Genomic DNA, 17761 nt, shown 5'->3' on the forward strand with positions numbered 1-17761 from the left:
CGCAGTTCTTCAACTTGTGTCGAAATCCACCACTGAGTGTTGTTTAAATATCCAGCAGACTCCACCTCTGATGTTGGACGTGAGGCTATGACTTACCTGCTTTTTCTGACATCATCCATTGAGGCAGATTAAAATGTGTACAGTACAGTGCTTGTACTGTATGTTGAATGTTTTATACCTGTAGTCATTTCATATTACGCCTTTGAAGTAGTAGACAGCAAAGTTAATCGATTTGTAGGACTCAACTGTGCATTTAAACTTTGCCACATAAACAGTTCTACCATTATGGCTCACACTTGATCCTCAGAAGTTGTACTGATGTTTACGGTGTGCTATAAACGCTTTGGAATCACATTATGAATGACACAAGCAAGGATTGGCCCAGAATTTAAAAAAATGTAATAGCTTTATGACCTGCACTCTATGAACTGACTTTGGACTCTGGCACATGTAACCTCATGAATACATGCATATATGTACATTTCAATCTTGACTGTTTATATGTACATATTTAGATTTATTTATGGACATGCTGTAAGCAACGTTTACCCATTCATGTTCAAAATGTCATATATTTAGGGCTAGCTACTGTTAACCTAATACTTATTATAGCAAACATTTGTTTTGTTCCTTGTGTTTTCTATGTTTTATTTTGCTTAGTACTTTTTTTTCTTTAAAAAAATATACATGAGAGAAACCAGGCAAATGTTTTTGTGTAAACAGAATGATTTTGAATCAGTTTAAAATAAACATAAATCAGAGGGTATGTTGAGTTGTTTTGAAACATTACTTTGTCTGTCATATAGCTATGAAGTACTATCTTAAATAACTCATCTAATTCTGTCTTAAAGTTTTTACCAGTCATGCAGTCAGGCGCAAAGGTCAGCAACAAAAACGTGACTTCATAATACGACGCGTTCATCATAAAAAATACCATATCAACCTTTTGTTGAACCAAATTACATCATTGCACCTCTGAGGGTTAATGAATGACTATATTAACTATATATTGTAAGATCTCTGTTTGCACCTGTGGCAAAGAAAACAAGGTGCTCATTTTGACACAGAATACCTCATTGTCCTATTATGACCTTCTTAAAACACACATTTCAGTACTGATAAACAGTTCCTACAGAGTACAAAGCCAAATTAGCAAAGTTAATATTGATTTCTCTGATGTTTATCCAAAACATATTTAGACATGGCATGACTGAAACATATAGCTTTGTATAAGGAGGTTGAATAATGAACACATTATGTCTCAATGACAAATATATGTTAAAGGTAATAGATTATGTGAATAATGGCGTACTTTTTGTATTTTATGTATTAACATGTGCTAAGACTTTTTGGCAGCGAAGCCAGAGGATGGGTGGTTTGCTGAGTCAAATATTTTTCTTTCAAACTCTATGCTATTCACCACATAGCCTTGCATGTTATTGCAGCTTTGTGAGAGTAAACAACACAATGTTATTGTACTGCCATGTCTCCCCAAGACTCAGCTGAAAAATACATTTGCCCTGAGGTAAAAAAGCACAAAGATTTGTGTGGAGTAATCATTTCATGGAAGCAATAAAGTGTAGTGGATTTTGGCATAGCCATCTTTATCCTTTGAGAAGAACAATATCAGACAGCTTTGTAGAAAATCCTTTCTCATGAACACTTCTCTCTTACGTCCAGCCCTGGCACACATGCATACACACACTCCCAACATTGGTTTGCCGTTGCAATTTCCTATGCAGGTGGCTAATTGTATCACGGGTGGAGGTCAGGAGCTTTATTTCCACCACATTGTTGGAAAGGTCTGATCAGTTAACTTATTTAGTATTTCAACATGTTGCGAAAAAGCTGAATTCTCCATCTGTTGATTATTTGTCACATGATCCTTACAAGCTTGCCAAATAATGTTTATAAAGCAATATATAATGTAAAGCCTCATATGATGCTCATTAAAGTAGATATCCTCCTGTAACTTTCTTTATTTTCTCAACATTTTAGTTTCACTCAGAAGGATTTGGTCTCTCAGGATTTAAGTCCCTTTAAACTAATTTAGACTCTGTATTATTATTACATTTCCAAACACACAGGTCTAACTTACCAGACCTCAGTATTGTTTTCAGGTCAAGTCATTACAGGCTGTCTTATGGTATGGGAGCCTCAGTTTTATTCTTTTATTAAATTAAAATCATCCAATTAAACACAGAGCAGATTTTCAGTTGTAGAACTTAATGCCCTCCAATAGTTTTGAAACGCAATGACTATTAACTGTTTCTATGGATGTTGTTTCCTCTTATCTTGACAGTTTGGGAGAAAGTAAATTACCTTATAGTCTTATAATGTATAAATATTAAAAAGGACAATGACACAGTTGAGCATTTGATATTGTAATTAAAAAACAGTTATAATAAATTAAAAGTGAAACATATTATGCCAAAGCAGCAAACAAACCAACAGGATTTCTTACTAGACTCACTGCTGCTGTGTACATGTGTGGCTCTGAGGTCATTGAAGCCAGTCCATCCAGCGTTATAATGACATAAATCCACTTGAGATTTTGTGGGCCACTGATTGTCAACTCCCTAGGCTATTGCCAAGCAGATCCTGTTCCATGCATAATAAAGCAAGTCATGGTCAAAAAACAAAGTGTGCACTTGAGCTTTCCCGCTCCAGCTATGACCGTGACGCAGGGAAGAACTGGTTGCCTTCTGCTCAAAATCCTAGAGTTTGTTGAATCATACCAGAAAACAATCTGCAGCAATAAATTCATGACTCTTTCCCATGTCATCCCATGTCTGCACACACATTCACACTTACATGCAGACAAACCATGTTCTGTAAACTGAGTAGGTTCTGCCAACTTGGTATCCTTCTAGATCTCCATTGGTGATCTATTCTGTCTAACTTTACACAAGCCAAAACAGATCACATGTGGGGCTCACTCACATTGCATCAGCCTGTCCACACAAGGGAATCAAATATATCAGGAGATCATATTATATTAAAAGGTGGTTCAGGCTTTGAGCTGTAGGGGAAACCACAGGACGGAGTTGACAGTGGCTAGTCTGAGACACCCTTCAGACATCATCAGGCTTCACAGAGGACAACTGGGAAATCCACATGGATGCAAGGGATCTCCAGCTTTATAATTCCCTAGAAAACACAAAAGAGATTACAATTAAAGCATGATAATACAGAGAGCTACCCTCGTTGTGAAAAGCTTTACTTTAGGCATTGTAATGTACTCACCTGAGATGTTAGGTTTTTGTGAATCCTTTTCAGCTTGGCTTTTTTACGTCCATTTTTTGTCACAATTGTCTCTTCATAGAACTCATGGGCCATGTCGCCATCTTCATCCAAGTACAGAGAGCTGCAGCAGAGAGACAAAATTAATGATATACATGTACACATCTATACATAACATGTCGTTTTCTAATGCTTTGCTCCGACATTAAACCTCCTTAAAATGTTTAACATTACAATATTTAAGAGGGTAGCTAAGACCATTCATTCATCATCAGCTAAAAACTATTTATGTGTCCACTCCTCCAGAAAAAAGGAGAAGAAATCATAATAATAATAATAATACATTTAATTTCTGAGTGTATTTTTCAGGTGCTCAAAGACACTTTACAGTGGTAGGAAATAAAATAAAATATAAATAGTTGAAATAGAATATTAAAACAACAACACCAGATTAAAAGCCAGTCTGAAGAGGTGTGTTTTGAAAGTGGGGAGGTCAGTGAAGTCTCACATGTTTTGTGGGAGTGAGTTCCAGAGGGAAGATTGAGTCGACACATTAAAACTAAAATTCATTAGTGGAATATATATCGCCTGATCTGACAAGCCCTTTTTAATGGTGTATTGCACCAGAAGATGTGTCGGAATTTTTGTGCAAAAGCAGGAATTTGTGGGTCCATAATACCAAGTGTAAACAACACTGGCTTCAAGTGAGGTTAAAACAGGTAGGATGAAGGCTATAAGATGCTGAGGTGAATGTACCTTCGTCTAGTTAACACAAAAGGTGTTGCGCCTGTGAAACTCCGAGCTCTTGCCATTGACTGCTCGTTTCCATCTTGGATTGGATCGTCTGCACCAACCGAGCCTGAAAAAGGCCAAAATCCTTTGGATTTGGAGCCGCTACCCCCCATCTTCAGCTGCAGCACATTATTTTCTTGGGTCACCAGACTGCCAGTAGTTATACAGTATCACTGTACAAGATGAAGAGGGACCTTCAAAAAAACACCTACAAAAATGACATGAAATAGAAGAGTTAAGTTACTTAGGCATTGTTTTATAATAATCACCTAACCAAAATAATCTACGATTAACATGGATTTTTTGGAAACCCAGAATAGTGATATCATAAACAATGACAATTACCGAAAATATGAGAAATACATCAATTGGGATTGTTTTTGATACAGCACCATAAAAAACACAATCTATAGCTCATTATTCTATAAACATTAACCATATTGCTTAAAGCTTACATAGGACACAAAATAAAGGACAAAGAGACACAGCTAATGTCGAGTTAGGATATATTTTGTGTCATATGCCCTATGTCAAAGTGCCAGAATATAGGAGGCCACTGACATGACAGTGCAACCAGACGATGCTACATTCAATAAATACACATTTTAAAAGGAAACACAAAGCCTGCTAATGTTACAAACCCGGATGTCTCAATATAATATGGGTACATTTGTTTTTTTAGAAATATAAACATCCTGAATAACGTTAGTCGGCTTTGCTTGTAGTCAAGAATGCTCGGTACCATTAGCATAGGTTATCTGAAGAGAACGGCTAATAAATCTAGCTTTCTTTGAGCAACAGCACCATTAAGACACTAGTACGGCTTGCATTAGTTACACTGGTTATGTCATTTTATGTCCTGCTTGCTGACATCACCACTGGCAAAATACAGTTAGCACTCTGTTACTAGCATTAGCCAGGTCAACATGTTTCCATCTGACAAAATAACGTTAAGTGACGCTGCCAAGGGCTAACGTTAACACTAACTTGTTTTATAACCAACATCCGTCGCTTAGCTTGGTGGAAACATACCTAAAGTGGGGTTTGTTGCGGTCGCAAGTATATAATGTTCCTTGATGAATGTGTCTTGTTGGGTTGCTAGATCTTTTCAAGATATCACCACACAGCTATGCTAACTGTTTATGCTAACTAATGGTATACTTTCTTCTTCTCCGTCTTTTTCTTTAGCGTCTGGTTAAGAGTACAAGGTAAGCTACCGCCATCACATGGACAACGTGTGGAAGTGTAAACAGGCGTAGTGAACAGTCTATGAGGAAAATCTGCTTATTAAAGGTTTTGCCTGTCCCTTTAACTATGCTTTAAAATAGAACATTATTTTTGTTAGTCTTAAACCCACAGTTAAGGGAAATGTAACTTTGTTTTGCTACCACCCCCTGAAAGCAATATTTCACTGCCTTTTTAACCCATACCGAGACCACGTTTGACCAGGTCTGTCAAAAAAACATACCATACCAAAAGTACATGTAGTATGTGTAATACTTTTGTGTACTTTTCATGGTTTCTGTTTGACCCATTTATAATATAATAATATTTATACATAATATAATTTATTTATGTAGTCGTTCAAATGTATCATACATTTTAACAGCACCTACATGCTTGGAGTTTTTGCCTAGCATTAATTGTGTGGCTGTTTAAGAGAAAATCCTTCCCTCCATTTATCAAACCTTTGACAAAAGAGTGGAGGTTGTTACAACAGCATATTAATATTAGGCTGTGGTTTTAAATGAGATATTCAACTGTAAAATATCAGTGTGACGTATAGTCACATTCTTTCATCTAGTGTACTTCAGCTTTGGCTTACCATGCTAGAATGTGAACGGCTAGTCTACACAGTCTAACAAACTGATTACTTCATGCACAGTTTCAACAAGGATATCATAAACACCAATTATTTATTATGATCTTTTTATTGGAAAGTTAGAATGTAAACAAATTGTTTCACATTATATCTTGCCCAAATTAATTTCCCAGGTTAATTAAAGTGCCAACATTTTAAAACAGCTTCACAGAAAATAAGGTCACATGATAAATGGACAATATACTATAAGTGTGTTTTAATACCACTATAAATAACCCAAACAAGTAGCATGGTTCTTCAAGAAAGACCTGTATTCACTCAAAGATTACCGATTATACACCCATTCAGTTCACAACAGTGGCTCAATGCGTACACATACTAGCAGCATCCCTCCTTCATAAACAGCATTTAATGAAAACAATGTCATTGTCTGAGCTCTTGCTTTCCCTTTTACCCTCATAATCCACAATACTATTTAAAGTGGGAGAGTGTTCTTCTTCATGTTAAAATATGGAGATTAGTTCAATCCTTCACAGTCAACCAGGAGTCGTAATCCTTTCCATCGCCTGCTTCGTGGTTTCCCTAGTGCGAGCGTAGCGCCTCTCAATCTGCCGCACATGTTCTTCCTCTTCACGCTTCAGGATTCGCAGAAAGTTGCACAACTCAGGTAAACTAAATGCATCCCACTGTGGAGGAGAGAAATGTCACATTATAATCGATATTATGTAACTGGCGTTTTCAGCTTATCAGAATCAGAAACAGAAACAGGTTTATTACCAGCAGGTAGGTTTACACGTAAGAGGAATTTGACTTGGTGTCATGGTGCATATAAACAGGAATTAAAAACACAGGTAGAGAACTAAAAAAACATTTCAAATAATTTAAAATATATAGTCAAATATAACAGTATTTACATTGAAATGGAATGAAATCGAGGAATACAATATGGTCTTTCATATGTATAGAAATGATCAGAGACAAATTAAAACTTACATTTACTTCCCCTGTCTCATTCTCCTTCAATATAAGGGTCAAGACCTTTTCACTGGGGCCAGCACACAGGCGCAGGTGGAGGGGGCGCTCATCATTAGGCAGTTTACGCATGTACACTGCAGGGAATAAAACACAGCAGCATAGAACTTAATGCCTTATTCTGTTTTGTTTTGTAGTAACTACGTGTTTTGAGTTTTCTACCTTGACTATGTCTCTCTGAGCGTTCAAACAGGGCAAACTTGGCCGGGTTGTCCACCACAGTAAACTTGTTGAGTAGTGCCTCGATGACTTCTCGCACTCGTGTTTGGGAGCTTATATGCAGGTGCTTGGCAGTGTCTTTAGGGAGGTAGAAAGATGTCCGCCGTTTCATCCGTCGGCCCTGCTGATCTTCCTCCTGTGTTGAGCACGAGTTCTCAGCAGGAGGGAGGGAGATAGGACGGACTAACTGAAAGTGGACCTTGATGAATCCAGTGTAGGACCCATCTTTATTCTGCAAAGTAGAGATATATATTGTAAGAATGGGAGTTTAATGGTCTGCAAATTGTTATTTCCAAATACAATTCAAGTACACATTTGTGCATAAATGAATATTGAGAGAAAATAGATGTATTAGTCACTCACAGCCACCATGTAGAGATTGCTGTTGATCTGTGCATTATACTCTTTAATCTTATGTTGAATCTCACTGGGCGTCAGCTCCTGTTTACCCGAATCGATCAGCTCATCCTAAAAAGAAAACAGCAGGTACATACAGAAAATAAGCCACCTAATGTCAGCAGAGAGCTTGTCCTCAAAAGTGAGAAAGTGAAAGTGAAAGAGAACAGAAGCATTGAAATGAAAGTAAAATACTTTCAAGCATTTTGTCACTAGTTAAACAAGAAATATGCAATTCTGTAAAGGTAAAAGTAAGTCAAAATAGCTTTGTGTTTGAAAAATGATAAATTATGCCATAGCCTCACCGATGATCTTCTGACCTTCTGAAAGAAAGATGTATGAGCAGTAAAATACACTTCCAGGCCTGAGCTAGTGTCCTCCTGACTGATAAACATGTCACTTGCTGCTGCGCTATCCCGGGTCATCTCTGAAGGACTTGGTTAGATCTTTGTCCTTGCCAAAATCTTAGTATCTCATACTGATTGTATGTCAGAATGAGTTTTTCCCTGTCTCTCTCCTGCTGTCGAGACCTGATTCCACTCTTTTGACCTCAGCATTTACATTTGCTCCTCCCTGACCATAAAACCTCACAATGATGTTTAAAAAGGCCGGCCAATACCCTGAGGAGATGTGCTAAAACTCTCCTGGAAGCAACACTTTCACCTAATGTTATTGTTGATGTGTTGGTACATATTAACATTAAGATGTATTGTAGTTTCCTAATATATAGGTTAGAATTCAAGCATTTCAACACTGATTGATTAGTAAGTTAGTTAAAAGAGACCTTATTACAGTCTGAATGCATGTCAAACAGCCATATTAGGCTATTTTTGCTCAATTGTTAAGTGTCTATACTATAGGATCAAAATGATTACCATGATCCCATAGGCATCCAGGAATTTAGCAAAACCAAGCATGAAAACTATGGGGGATGTGGGGCACCTTTCCCCAAGCTTTGTCTAAGGGGGAGATCCACAGTCTGGGGCTTTTAAACCGCTGGTGTATTGGGACATTATTTAGGGCTTCAAAATGTCACATTTTTTTCAGTTTTTTGCTGAATGTCCCATTGGAATGTATGGTGTACTTTATGTTTTGGATGGGCTGAAAAATGAAAATGTCGATGAATCCTTTAATTATCTGATAACTTGGTGCTGGTCCATTTTTAACCTGTGGTTCTAAAATAAATGCAGCTGTTTTATTGTGAAGTTGTCCCCTCCCCTCAGCTCTCTCCTACTCAGATGCAGGACAATGTGAAGGCAATAAAACCAGTATATAGAGGACATATGGCATGGGGATACTCAGTGAATCTGGGAGCCTCCATCTGCTTTGACCTACCCACCAAAAACCATCCGATGAAGACTTTCTATACAAATTTAGAAAATGTAAGATTGTAGGTCTGATCCTCACCACATTCGTATCTGTTTCGAGGGAGTCCACAGAGAAATCTTCCTCGTCTGGTAACAAACTTCCATCTGTGCTGCAGTCCAGCTGGATAAATAGTCGGCAGCGGTGGTGACAAGTGTAACTGCAGTCTGAGAAAAAAGAAAAAGAAGGAAATGTCTGTGAGTTATGCTCATGTTTGATATTTGATGCAAATTGCAATGTTTCTAAAGGTCGCTATAGCATTGAATTTCTCTGTTGAACTGGGACAAAGTCAAATGATGTACACACACAAATGCATTCCCAGGAACTATACTGTGTCATGAAGCTTGCCAGAACTTCCTTAAGATTAGGAAATACTCTGTGAAAGTATCTCATGAATGGAAAAATAACATGAGCATCCTGAGGCCATGGTGATATAGAAGATGAAGACAATGTCACATCTCTGAATGCATTAGAGAGAGAGGACTTATATTATGTGGTTATTGAGTTGATTTGGGCCATGGTTCGAGAACATTTTAAGACATTTCTAATAAGGTTGAAGATTTTAACTCCATACTAGTGTTCTTTACAAATATTGAGTAAGAGAAAACGATGGTTCACAATTCCTATTATTAAGCACAAATGCAAGAATGATGATACCAGCTTAATATACTGGACTTCCCGTTATCTCATGCAAAAAAAGATTAATAGGCTGGTTGCATCTCTCTAGGTCAATGGTTGCAGAAAAGTATTCTTAAATACTTAGTTTGTTGGGGACTCTTTTCGACCGTGGATTTAAACACATACAACTGGACCATGAATGTGAGCTTGACTTAAACTAAACTAAACTACAGTGCTTAGTTGATACATTTCAAACAGTCACATAACAGATGTCTACGGCACAGATGAAAAATAAAGAATATTACCAAACAAATTCAGATGAAGAGTGTACTCACTGGCACAGCGTAAACTTTGCTTATAGATGCCCCAGATGAATTCTCCACACTGGTCACACCAGGTGAGATGGGTGTGACTGTATGGATGGAAGTCATGACCCACTCCAGCTCGTCCCATCTGACCCCGGGGGGCCTCGATGCTGACACTGTCTCCGACCAGACGGACCACATGGCTCGGCTGACCTGGGTTTACAGAGGGCGGGGCCGTTGGGGCCGCAGGAGCAGCCAGCTCAATGGTATCATTTGCACTGAGGTCCTTCAGTTCAATCAACTCACATTTAGACATCCTGTCCCTGATGCAGACTCTGACATTTCAAGTAATCACTTGCAGTCCATTAGCTAGTGTGGGTATAAATCCAGCTCTGGGAGGAGACAGCATTAGTATGGTGCATCCTTAATGCGGATGTTGTGAATTTCGAGCTCTGCTCAGTCTGCAGTTCAGTTTTTTCAATTTAGTCCAGATCAGTGCAGAGAAATGGTGGTTTCTAAATCCAGAGAAGCTGAAAAAAGGTTTTAAATCATACACAATACAATTAGTAAATGTATGTGTAAGATTCACATACATCAGATTCCATTTAGGCAAAACATACCGTACACAAGAAATGAATGTATGATGTATAACAGCTCAAAAAATTGAAAAAAACAAGAGATTAACCTTATTCATCTGATGTGAGGATTTATATGATTATGATAAAATGTGGGACAAGATGACTGATATAATCCTCTGCAATCCCAGGGCAACTCAAACTGTTTGTCTGTCCATGCTAAAGTATACCAGTACCAGAGGTGCGAGAAGTACCCAGATCTTGTACTTAAGTAAAAGTAGAAGTAAAGGTCTTGCATTCAAAATGTTACCCAAGTAAAAATACAAAAGTATTGCCATCAAAATATACTTAAGTACCAAAAGTAAAAGTACTTATTATGCAGATTGGTCCCTTACAGAATCGTATATATTATATGTTTTGATTATTATGTTTAGCATTATTGATGCATTAATGTGTTTATTAAAGCTGGTAAAGGTGCAGCTAGTTTTAATTACTTCATTTGCTGCTGGGTAGCTTGTGAATTAATTCCAGGTGTAACTAAAGTCTGATTTAAGTGTTGATCATATCATTTATCATTAATCCAAATCTGCAAAGTAACTAAAGGTATTAAATAAATGTAGTGGAGTAAAAGTACAATATTTACCTACAAAGTAAAACAATATGGTACTTAAGTACATTACTTGAGTACATGTACTTAGTTACTTAACACCCCTGGCCAGTACAATTGTATCCAACAATTCAGAAACCAGAGAACTATCTTAAATGTATTTCTACAGCCATGCATGTTTTTTAGACTCTCGTGCATAACAACTCTGCTAAATGTGTATAACACAGTGGTGGAATATCCTGTTGTAATGTAAAATACTTAACTTTATTTATGTTTGTTTTCTACACATCTCCTCCACTATGTTATTGTAAATTACAGAACATATCTTGATACTCAGATTAGGTTACTGATTACATTTAGTTTTACAGATAGTAATTGTACCGCCATACACTTTTAAAGTGACCCCAACCCTGCATGGAAGGAAATGAATACATCCTCCAGATTGTAAATAGGATGAATGCGTGTAAACTGTTCTTGGGTGCATCAGAAACTCAGTTTCATTAGTTTCCCAGGGCAGCATTGTGATTTGAATACGAACAACACGGGGCTCTATCTGCCAAGTGGGTCACCACCATGGTCACCACACGGTGCAATTATCCTCGCAGGGCAACAAGAACATATTGTAACCGGGATCATCCGACCCGAGCAGCACAGCCTGCTACTTTAGTCAATAGATTGAAACTACGCATACATGGCTAGATCATTAAAGTTTATATTCTTCCTTTAATTCTGCATTTGTCATGGTTGCGAAGTGCAGCTCAGTAACGGGTCAGACCGGTAATCCTCTCCGAGAATGGGACAAACAACTCAGTTGACAGTCACACACGAGCAAGTGTTCTGATTTCCTGATAGAAGAGGAGTTAAAATAACCTTACCTCGTTTAATTCATCCTCGCCACTCATCGTAGAGTAGATTTGAGATAGGCTGCAGTTTTGTCGTTTGTACTAACACCGACGGTCCCTCGCCCGCTCGCCCCTCGCGCGCACTTCAATTTGCGCATGCACAATGTGACCGTGGGATTACCGTCTAATCCGGTATGTGAATAAAGTATCCTGAGGGGAGCCCCCTCTGTCGTCACACAGCACTGATTAACTAAAACATGTGTACAGTGATGGGTCAATATCATAATAAACTTGTAGTCCATAAATTGTAGGTTTTGAAATAATACTTTTTTTTTTTTTAAGCAAGCCTATATATATATATATATACATACTGTGCTAATCAATTCTTTATAGTTATTTTAAAAAAACGACGTTATTAACATTTATAGTACATTTATAGTTTCTTTTATAACTAATTAAATAAAAACATTACATTAGAAATTATAAGCATATAAAATCAATATATTCGTTATAGGCTACTGTTGCTCTTATAACACTGTATGTAAATAATTATTTATTGGTCATTAATAAAGCCTTATAATGTGTACACCTATACAAATAGCCTACATATAAATGAAATAAGTATTTTGGCACATTTTGTATATTCTGCGTTTAGGTCCGTTTGTATATTTTATCTTAATGTAAGAAAAACATGCAAAAGGTACGTGAGAAGGTAAATTGCAGTTAAAACCTATGCGATCCATACAAAACAATTGCACAGATGAATCATTTTGTAACGCCCCAAAAAATCACAGGAAATGTTAGACTTTTGTCGAAAAGGGATTTAGTATGTAATGTGCTTTAATTTATATAACCTGACACAGACATACGGATTCACTTTTTTTCAAATGATGGTCAATCTTATTTTGGAAAGAATAGACTCTTTAATGTTTAATTATAGACCATTTGGAAATCACTCAATGGGGAAAAAGCCTCCAGGCTTAAATATGGGGGAGGATGGTGAAGGGCTCTTGTTATCTGTTTCAAACCAGACATTTTGGAATAAAATTAGCTTTAGACTACCACTCTCTTATTTTCTTCACAGTTATTTTTCAGTCCATGTAGCAAGTAAATACAGTAACCACTATCAACAATAATGTTTCAACCATAATGATTAACATTAGGAACAAAGTTAATTTGAGTCATGTGTGGCTTCATTTTATTGGCCAAACATTAAAATGATAATTTGTTCACCCAGTAATGAAACAAGAATTGTCTAATGGCTCTTGTTCATCACTAGGCATTTCAAAAATAAATTGTGTTCAGCCATTGATAGATACTTAAAAATGTAATGAATTGACCAATTACACTGATGGTGGCAACCTGCATTATGAGTTTTTTTTTCTTTCATAAAAAACCCTAAAGGATAGTTTGTGCTAATACTTCTGTACTTTTCTTCAATGGACATTTTGAATGGACGATTTATTTGGCATTTTCTTATTAACTAAATGACAATGCAGTTTTAGTGCTATAAGAAGATGATTACAATACTTCTTTCACTGTTTAGAAGTCAAGTAGACGTAAAGATTGGATGCATTATAATTCTGATTCTCATATGGACTTGACACATGGGAGGTAGATCTTTTTATAAGCTATTATTTTTGATGGTAAATCTTACTGCCACCATCTGGAGAAAGCGCATGAGTTATGAGTATGGGTCATAGGAAACCACAAGTCTGGCTTTTCTGGAAAACATTGAAACAAAAGCAACACCCAATGTAGGTTTACATAAACACAGTAACAATCTATCCTTTGACTTTTGATATGTTGAATAGAACATCTGTCCCTATGGTTGGTGGGCATAATGTGCCAATAATATAATCTGTGTGTAAAACAGACAGAAAACAAAGAAAGGGATGTCCTGAATAAACATGTTGTTGTTTTTTTGCTCTGTGTGCCCAGTGTGTGGAGGCAGTGCAGAGTCACAAGCTTATCGGAGAGTAATTGGAGCACAATAACTTGTGAACAGCTGACCAGTGAGGGTCCACTGAACTGTTAGGTAATGTGGAGTGGGTGCTAGACCATTAGTCCCAGGCATCACATCCTACTCTGATTTACAGACTTTGTTTAGACATGTAAATGATATCCCAATTTATGTTCACAACTTTAAATACAACTCTGTGCCTTCAGCTCCAAGTTTCATGAAACTAGAAAAAAAAAGTGTTTTAGCTAAATGTGTGTGGGAAATCTTTGAAGAGAGGCATCCACGTCAGCTGAGGAGCTTCAAGTTGTATTTCCGGTTATTCCGATTTCACAATAAATGCTTTTGGAAAGCTATTTATTTTCATTGAAATAGATATGGACCCACTGCTAAAACTCTTCTTCACCTACAATACAAAGCTGAATTATAATCGTTCAATTGATTGAGGGACGGTCAAATCAATAATAAAACTATATGACCATAAAAAACGTGTAATTGTATTTTGAGGTGAAGTGGTTTATAGAGAGCTTTATTCTGAAATTAACCAACCGGAAGTTATATTTTCCTAACCGGTAGACATGCATAACAACCTTCTTATTATACATCCATGATAACAACGTGTTGGACTTTATCCATACATCTATTATTGGTAAAGTTATCTTACTGCTTTGCAACACTCATCTGGTAAGGTAGACTTGTGTCGAAAAGTCCCGTCTTCTGGCTTTAACACGACTTCCGCTTCTGTTATTCTGAAGCTGCGAGTTCACTTCAGGTGACAAACATACACTGTAGACGTAAACCTGTGGGGTGGTCGGGAGCAGGGGTGCCTCCCAAATTCACATAAATTGTCTTTATCATGGCGTACAACAAAGAGCCTGAATCTGAGCCTCGAATCTACGGTTATACCAGAACAATTACCACAGTGCTCACACACTTTATGTGCATCTCCTTCACTGTGTTCATTGCAGTTCTGTCTCGACCGGGTACAAGTGAGTCTTATTCTTATTTTTCAAACATATTCATATATTCATATTCATAATAGAAGTAGCCTACTTTTGGCTTGCCAGGTATTCATTTGACTATGTGTTTTTTTTGTCATAGGTTTGTTTTCTTGGCATCCCTTCTTCATGACACTGGCTGTAAGTTGAACGTTTAAGTTTCATATCTTTCCAGCTGTTAACACATGAAATAAGTTCAATCAAACGTTTGAATTACACTTTTTTTGAGCTGTTAATCACTTAATCATTTTTTGTAGGTAATTGAAACATATCAGACAACTATTTTGATAACTAATTCATTTTCTAGAAAACCAGCTTCAACACCTGTAATTTGAAAATGTGATGGATATGTTATATTTTATAGACCAACATTTGAATCAACAATGACATTTTTGCTTATTGCAGCCCCGTTAATTTGTTTCCCCTCTCCCACTAGTTTTCCTTCTTCATGACAGAAGCCATACTCCTGTTCTCCCCCCACGGCTCCCTCGCCCAAAAGTTTCCACACAAGACAAAAGGTCGTGCTCACTGGATCCTGCAGTGTCTCTGTGTTACCTGTGCAGTCCTGGGTCTGGCAGCCATCGTTTACAACAAACACCTGAATGGTAAACCCCACTTCACCTCGTGGCATGGTCTGCTGGGCCTGCTCACAGTGTGTGTGGTGGGGCTGCAGTCTGTGGCAGCACTGCCTCTCATCTACCACTTTCTGGCCAAAGGTTGGTCCCTGGCCAAACTCAAACGCTACCATGCAGCATCCGGGCTCGTCACGTACCTGCTGGGCAGTGGCAGCCTGCTCCTGGGCCTCAGCTCTGCATGGTTCACTGCGTCTGTCGGGGAATACACCTGGTACCTGTCAGCACTCTGCACTGCTCTCAATGCCCTTGTCATAATGAACCAAGTCAGCAGGGCGTACACGGCAAAAAAACGGTTGCAGTCCTGAAAGAAGACACAGAATTGACCATTTAATATAACACTCACTGAATACTAAAGCAAGGTTGGCCTCAACGATTTCATTTTTCAGGCACATGCAATCAGCTTGATTTGCATGAAAGTAAAAAAGGAACTAATGTCTGCAGCTACGTGCCTGTTGGTTATATCATGAAGCACCAGTGCCAAATGTTCAATAATTTTGTTTTTTTACATGCTATATACAGGTCCATTGAGGTCATTTCATCTGCATATCTTTTGTTGGGATTTGGGTCATCTTTAATTTGTTTGAGTTTTCATATGAAATGGTACACATGTTGAGCTTCAGTTTGACTGAATACTTCCAAAATGATTAATATTCCAATCAGCCTCAGCTCTACGTTATTAACAGGTAAAATAACTGATATTAGAATGCTAACATGCTTAATTAAACTGGTGAACATCACAAACAGTACACACCTGTTAAGAATCAGTGTGCGAGCATGCTTGCGTTCAAATTTGGCAAAGAATCGCTGTGCAGCAGAACTTCTGGCATCGCTCAAATTGCATGAACAGTGTTTATGCAATCGTGCAAATGGCCTTGAGTTATTGTTGAACTATTACAACTCAGGTTGCCCATCCTGCCTTCTGACTTTTTTTGATGCCATTGACTATTTCTTTAGCCACATTTTGAATACAAAATATGTATCGTACTGAATGTATGTTGTAAATTTAAAAGCATTTTCAAATGATTCACAATGCAATAGAAGAGTGTTTTATTGTTAAAATAACATTGATAACACAGTCATATTCTGCTCGCTCTAGGCTGCATTTATGAAATTCTTACTGGATCAGTCATCAATGGGTCAAGGTGAACACAAAGTTAAAAAACATGATTACAAAAAAAGAATGTATTTTCCATCATAAATAAATAACTTTCAGACGTTGAAAAAACGGAAACTGTCAGGTGAGTGAACACCAATAGGAAGTTATAAAAAACATTTAAAAAGAAGAAATATTTAATTAAACAGAAATTCCACATATTTGACAAGAAATGGCAGACAGGTTATGTTTTATAAACTGATAATTTCCAAGACTCAAATGCAAAGCGTTTTTCGAGAAGACTGAGAATAAAGACATGGCGTCAGTATGATTTACCTCATACAGTTAACCAACAGATATGATACTTTTTCAAAGTGCCAGGTCAAACACAAACCAATTCAAGATTCCAAGACATGGGGAAGAAAACTGGATATATGAAAAAAAGGAAACATCCAGAACTACCACTGGAAGCAGCAATTAGTAACAGAAAGTGAACAGTACGTAGTCTGGGAGAAAAAGGTCCCCGCAAGGAAAGAACATCTACAAAAAAATACTTAAAAAAAAGGGAATGATCTGTTGTCTCAGGTTATCCAGTTTTTCTATAAAATGCTAACAACCACTGCATCTGGCCTATTTTACCAACAGAGGAGAAAGACTTGTCTAAATCTACATACCTTGAGGTGTCTTCACAACACAGAAACACAAGGCTACAGAGAACAGCAAAGACCTAAACCCCCTAAAGCACCGCTGACCTACACTGACTGACACGACTGACAGAAGCTACTTACACAGCACTGCTTTAAAAGACGCACCTCTGTAAAAAGCTACCACGTTATGACAGTGTCATTTTGGTAAGGCCACCATAACACCGGACCTGGTTCTGCCAGTCAGAGGTGGTCGTAGTGAAATGCTTGATACCCCTTTTGATGGACATTGACTCAGGCTGCATGAATGCAATGTGTTCTACGGTTTGGTTGCGTTTGTTTTTTAGCAAGGGGCTGAAAAAAAGGGTCAAATCTACATGTATAGTCGAGGCTAACTGATTTGTAAAAACTGCAACAAAAGAGGCGACAGAGTAAGCAACATTAAACTCCTTTTGTGTTCCTTTTGACTTTCACACTTCTCTATATCACAATCCTGAATCTGCCCAACACTTTTCTTTTTTTTGTTTGACACCAACGGCCTAAATACTCACTATCTCTAACAGATTTGTAAAAGAATGCACTAAGATTCTAAAAAATGCTAAGACTCAAGACCCC

The 17761-nt window shown here is 37.5% G+C and overlaps 3 protein-coding genes across 4 annotated transcripts; 1 reads left to right on the forward strand and 2 right to left on the reverse strand.

Annotated features, from left to right (window-relative positions):
- Positions 1–2368: 2368 nt before the first annotated feature.
- Positions 2369–5254, reverse strand: tusc2b (tumor suppressor 2, mitochondrial calcium regulator b). The gene is made up of 4 exons (XM_010796992.1): positions 5068–5254; positions 4000–4243; positions 3247–3367; positions 2369–3150 (listed from the first exon to the last, which is right to left on the reverse strand). The coding sequence occupies exons 2-4, from the start codon at positions 4146–4148 to the stop codon at positions 3085–3087; spliced, it is 336 nt and encodes a 111-aa protein (XP_010795294.1). The 5' UTR covers positions 4149–4243; positions 5068–5254; the 3' UTR covers positions 2369–3084.
- Positions 5255–5947: 693 nt separating this feature from the next.
- rassf1 (Ras association domain family member 1) lies at positions 5948–11941 on the reverse strand. 2 transcript variants are annotated; one of them, XM_010796990.1, is made up of 7 exons: positions 11850–11941; positions 9823–10322; positions 8912–9036; positions 7472–7576; positions 7052–7340; positions 6851–6966; positions 5968–6543 (listed from the first exon to the last, which is right to left on the reverse strand). In XM_010796990.1, the coding sequence occupies exons 2-7, from the start codon at positions 10106–10108 to the stop codon at positions 6394–6396; spliced, it is 1071 nt and encodes a 356-aa protein (XP_010795292.1). In that variant the 5' UTR covers positions 10109–10322; positions 11850–11941; the 3' UTR covers positions 5968–6393. The 2 variants fall into 2 exon arrangements, with proteins under 2 accessions (XP_010795293.1, XP_010795292.1); XM_010796991.1 differs by lacking the exons at positions 8912–9036; positions 9823–10322; positions 11850–11941 and adding an exon at positions 7810–8047 and having other exon boundaries at positions 5948–6543.
- Positions 11942–14356: 2415 nt separating this feature from the next.
- On the forward strand, positions 14357–17216 carry cyb561d2 (cytochrome b561 family, member D2). The gene is made up of 3 exons (XM_010796998.1): positions 14357–14765; positions 14878–14915; positions 15211–17216. The coding sequence occupies exons 1-3, from the start codon at positions 14633–14635 to the stop codon at positions 15712–15714; spliced, it is 675 nt and encodes a 224-aa protein (XP_010795300.1). The 5' UTR covers positions 14357–14632; the 3' UTR covers positions 15715–17216.
- The last annotated feature ends 545 nt before the right edge of the window (positions 17217–17761 follow it).

The sequence above is a fragment of the Notothenia coriiceps genome, unplaced genomic scaffold (assembly GCF_000735185.1).
Source record: "Notothenia coriiceps isolate Sejong01 unplaced genomic scaffold, NC01 NC01_scaffold00037434, whole genome shotgun sequence".
Taxonomy (NCBI): domain Eukaryota; kingdom Metazoa; phylum Chordata; class Actinopteri; order Perciformes; family Nototheniidae; genus Notothenia; species Notothenia coriiceps.

Bases quoted from the DNA above. Each gene is read 5' to 3' on its own strand.
- tusc2b (XM_010796992.1), bottom strand. From the start codon at position 4,148: ATGGGGGGTAGCGGCTCCAAATCCAAAGGATTTTGGCCTTTTTCAGGC. The intron at 3,368-3,999 runs GTACATTCACCT...TCTCTGCTGCAG, and splicing joins TTTGTGTTAACTAGACGAAG to CTCTCTGTACTTGGATGAAG. The intron at 3,151-3,246 runs GTGAGTACATTA...TGTGTTTTCTAG, and splicing joins ACAAAAACCTAACATCTCAG to GGAATTATAAAGCTGGAGAT.
- rassf1 (XM_010796990.1), bottom strand. From the start codon at position 10,108: ATGTCTAAATGTGAGTTGATTGAACTGAAGGACCTCAGTGCAAATGAT. The intron at 9,037-9,822 runs GTGAGTACACTC...CTTTTTTCTCAG, and splicing joins GCAAAGTTTACGCTGTGCCA to ACTGCAGTTACACTTGTCAC. The intron at 7,577-8,911 runs GTGAGGATCAGA...TTTTCTTTTTAG, and splicing joins TCGAAACAGATACGAATGTG to GATGAGCTGATCGATTCGGG.
- cyb561d2 (XM_010796998.1), top strand. From the start codon at position 14,633: ATGGCGTACAACAAAGAGCCTGAATCTGAGCCTCGAATCTACGGTTAT. The intron at 14,766-14,877 runs GTGAGTCTTATT...TTTTTGTCATAG, and splicing joins TCTGTCTCGACCGGGTACAA to GTTTGTTTTCTTGGCATCCC. The intron at 14,916-15,210 runs GTAAGTTGAACG...CTCTCCCACTAG, and splicing joins CCTTCTTCATGACACTGGCT to TTTTCCTTCTTCATGACAGA.